The sequence below is a fragment of the Penaeus chinensis genome, chromosome 11 (assembly GCF_019202785.1).
Source record: "Penaeus chinensis breed Huanghai No. 1 chromosome 11, ASM1920278v2, whole genome shotgun sequence".
NCBI classification, from domain to species: Eukaryota; Metazoa; Arthropoda; class Malacostraca; order Decapoda; family Penaeidae; genus Penaeus; species Penaeus chinensis.
In genome coordinates, this window is record NC_061829.1 from 10,307,736 (window position 1) to 10,311,889 (window position 4,154).

Here is a 4,154-nt window from a genome sequence, read left to right on the forward strand (position 1 = left end):
ATTAATACTACTGTAAGAAAATTGCGCTTTATATTCATGTCTTCAAATGAAGTAGTCTACAAACAAGGTAAGACCTGTTACGAAGACTCCACTCTCGAATTATCAGTTGCAGGGGCTGTGCGGATGTATTATTTAATATATGTAGTGAGTTTTTGTGGCTCCTAAAGGAGCCGAGGACGTCGAAAGAGGCAGCAGATATAACCGTTACTTCTCCGCCTTCTTGGGCAGGAGCACAGCCTGGATGTTAGGCAGGACGCCGCCCTGGGCAATAGTCACGCCAGACAGCAGCTTGTTGAGCTCTTCGTCGTTACGGACGGCCAGCTGCAGGTGACGGGGCACGATGCGGCTCTTCTTGTTGTCACGGGCGGCATTTCCTGCCAGTTCCAGGATTTCAGCAGCGAGGTATTCCATGACAGCAGCCATGTACACGGGCGCACCAGCGCCCACACGTTCGGAGTAGTTTCCCTTACGCAGAAGGCGGTGAATCCTTCCTACAGGAAACTGAAGGCCGGCCTTGCTGGAGCGGGACTTGGACTTCCCCTTCACCTTGCCGCCCTTTCCACGCCCAGACATGATGCTTTTATTACAAGAGAAGGAAACCTTGGTAGCTTTCAGCCAAGACTGAATGATTCGCGAGCGATCCAACGGAATAAGTAGGAAATTCCCACAAGGAAGGTCTTGGGACACGTGTGGAGTTGCTAGGTCACTTGAGGAGAGGTCGTCAGAGGAATAGGGGAAGGTGATGAAAGATATATAATTACCGGTGATAGATGAATAGATAAACGAATATATATGTATATATGTATATATTTTGATAAATATATGATGCATATTTTTATATATATATATATATATATATATTAAAACATATATGTTTATATATTTAAATAAAGATATGGTGCATATATATATATATATATATATATATATATATATATTAAAAATAATATATATGTATATATATTAAAAACATATATATATACATATATATTCACATATATGAATATACATATATATTCACATATATGAATATACATATATATTCACATATATGAATATACATATATATATATATATATATATATATATATATATATATATATATATATATATTCACATATATGAATATACATATAAATTCACATATATAAATATACATATATATTCACATGTATGAATATACATATATATTCACATATATGAATATACATATATATTCACATATATGAATATACATATATACATTATAAATATGGATATACATATATACATTATAAATATGGATATACATATATACATTATAAATATGGATATACATATATACATTATAAACATGCATATACATATTAATCTATATATACATTATAAACATGCATATACATATTCATCTATATATACACACCTCTATATATACACCTATATATATATAAATATATATATATATATATATATATATATGTATATATATATATATATATATATATATCTGTCTATATATATATAGTCATATCTATATGTATAGTCAGAAATATATGTTCATATGCATATTTTATATTTATATATAGACATATGTATATAAAAAGTATATATATATATATATATATTCATACATATAGACATATATACATACATACATACATCTATATACATACATACATATATAGACATATATATGTACATACATATATACATACATGTATACATACATGTACATAAATATACATAGATGTATATATATACACATACATATATATATGTATATATATGCGCATACATATATATGTATATATATGCACATACATATATATATGATTATATATGCACATACATCTATATGTATATATATGAACATACATATATATGTATATATATGAACATACTTCTATATGTATATATGCACATACATATATATGTATAGATGTGTATATATATGAATATATTTATATGTACATATATATGTATTTGTATATGTGTGTTTATTTATTAATATGTATGTGTCTGTATATGTATATACTTATAAATACATACACACACACCCATATATATATCCTTACATATAAATACATACACACACATACATATATATATATATATATATATATATATATATATATATATATATATATATACATATACACGTACATATATATGCATGCGTTTATATGTAAGTGTGTATATTTGTATGTATGTACGTGCGTTCGTGCGTGCGTGCGTGTGTGTGTGTGTATGTATGTGTGTGTAGTGTGTGTGTGTAGTGGTGTGTGTGTGTGTGTGTATGTATGTGTGGTGTGTGTGTATGTGTATGTGTGTGTGAATCTTTTCGAAAATGAAAAAAAAGCTTAACCAGTGAGACTAGTACTCTATTTTTTAATCTATAAAGTATTGAGCTATGCTTAAAGAAAATGCTTTTAGAGGCACAGAAACTCATTAGAGAAATTATTGACTAAACTAAACCGAACAAAAACACACCTGTCCATTGTTGATCTTTTATGTATAATTCAATTCCAAAGGAAATGTTTTCTAATAGACTCTTATAGGATCTCACTGGATAAATAGATTCTATTTTAGTGTGTAAGTGAGAATATACATTTAATAAAATGTAAATAAAATATATGTCTACATATAGGGTTTAAGATAATTTTCAGATCCCATGAAACAATTATACTAAAAAAAATCCGCCTATTCATTTTAGAAAAAAAATTGTTTGTCCGATATCAAATCCCTGTCCAATAATGAAGTATTACATAACGTGTACTATAATGCACACAGTAGCAATTCTATTATGTTAGCGACCAACATATTCGAGGAAAGATTCGAACCTGGAACGTATTTTTTTCCATTCCCTGTAATTAAAAAATTCGTCATTACAAGCCTTTTCTTCCTTAATGTTTGATTAACGTGATTCTCAAATGCCTTGTAACATATGCTGAACTCTTTTCTTTCAATATAATTAATTTGGAGAGATTCCAAAGGTTGACGGACAGAAGTGTCACCAAAAGGTCAAGTATTTAACAAATACCCGACCTAGACTAGGATTTTCTAGTAAATTTAGCTAAGGGATTTTTGAAATGAAAATGCTCATAGTAATTTTTGGTAATTCATTAATATATGTGTGTGAGTAGTAAATATATCTTAGGGACTTTAGAAAATGCTTATAGTAATTTTATTTTTAGACGTCACATACACAAATGTGATATATGTATATTCTCACTTACACACTATAATATAATTTATTTATCGAGTGAGATCCTATAAGAGTCTATTAGAAAACATTTCCTTTGGAATTGAATTATACATAAAAGATCAACTATGAATAGGTGTGTTTTTGTTCGGTCTAGTATAGTCAATCATTTCTGTGCCTCCAAAAGCATTTTCTTTAAGCATAGCTCAATACTTTATTAATAAAAAATAGAGTACTAGTCCCACTGATGCTTACAAAGCATCATAAGATGATGCCATTAGTGCTCTTTATCATTTTATGATATAGTAATTAAAAGCAAAATATCATTACCCCCCCACACTCTATGAGACTCGCTCTTTTCAGTGTACCCCTACCCCCTCTTTCTTTGTCTCCTTCCAGCTCTTTCTCCCCGTTCTTCCCTCCCTCTCTCTTACACTGTGTGCCGTAATTATTGTAAAGTATCAATGGAACGTTTAATTCAAATTTCCAGTATGAAAGCTTGTTTTTCTTCAGTGACTGAAAACCATGAGACTGAGCAGCTAATTAATAAGGCGGATTCCCCACCTTGCCTTTATACGGCTTTATACTCGGGGTCATGATAAAATTGGTTTAACATAAAGAAATTATATCGTTCTATTGTTTATTGTCATAATCTTGTTAGCAAGACAACCCCCACAGTGGCTAAAGCGTAGGTCTCCATTTGAGTGAAATATCCAGCCACATTACAGCCAAATCATCAAGTCCTCATTTCACTTTATAACAATTCTGTTTGCCCGATCGAACAGGCTTCTACTCTGACGAAGAACGAGCGATGTCCACCCTGATTGGCAGCGGCACAGGAACAGGCTTGGGCACTGGAAGTGGCAGAGGGAGAGGCAACACCGGCGGCAACTTCTTCAGCAGTGGTAAAGCCTTGAGCAGGAGAAGTTTGGCCACACTTCGTTTCTCTTGGCTGTGGAGGGGCTCGCTCTGC

The 4,154-nt window shown here is 31.6% G+C and overlaps 1 protein-coding gene across 1 annotated transcript; it reads right to left on the reverse strand.

Moving 5' to 3' along the window:
- Positions 1-204: 204 nt before the first annotated feature.
- On the reverse strand, positions 205-579 carry LOC125030659 (histone H2A-like). The gene has a single exon (XM_047620843.1). The coding sequence runs from the start codon at positions 571-573 to the stop codon at positions 205-207; it is 369 nt and encodes a 122-aa protein (XP_047476799.1). The 5' UTR covers positions 574-579.
- Positions 580-4,154: the final 3,575 nt, after the last annotated feature.

What these genes read in the sequence shown, in the direction of transcription:
- LOC125030659 (XM_047620843.1), bottom strand. Translation starts at nt 573, where the DNA reads ATGTCTGGGCGTGGAAAGGGCGGCAAGGTGAAGGGGAAGTCCAAGTCC.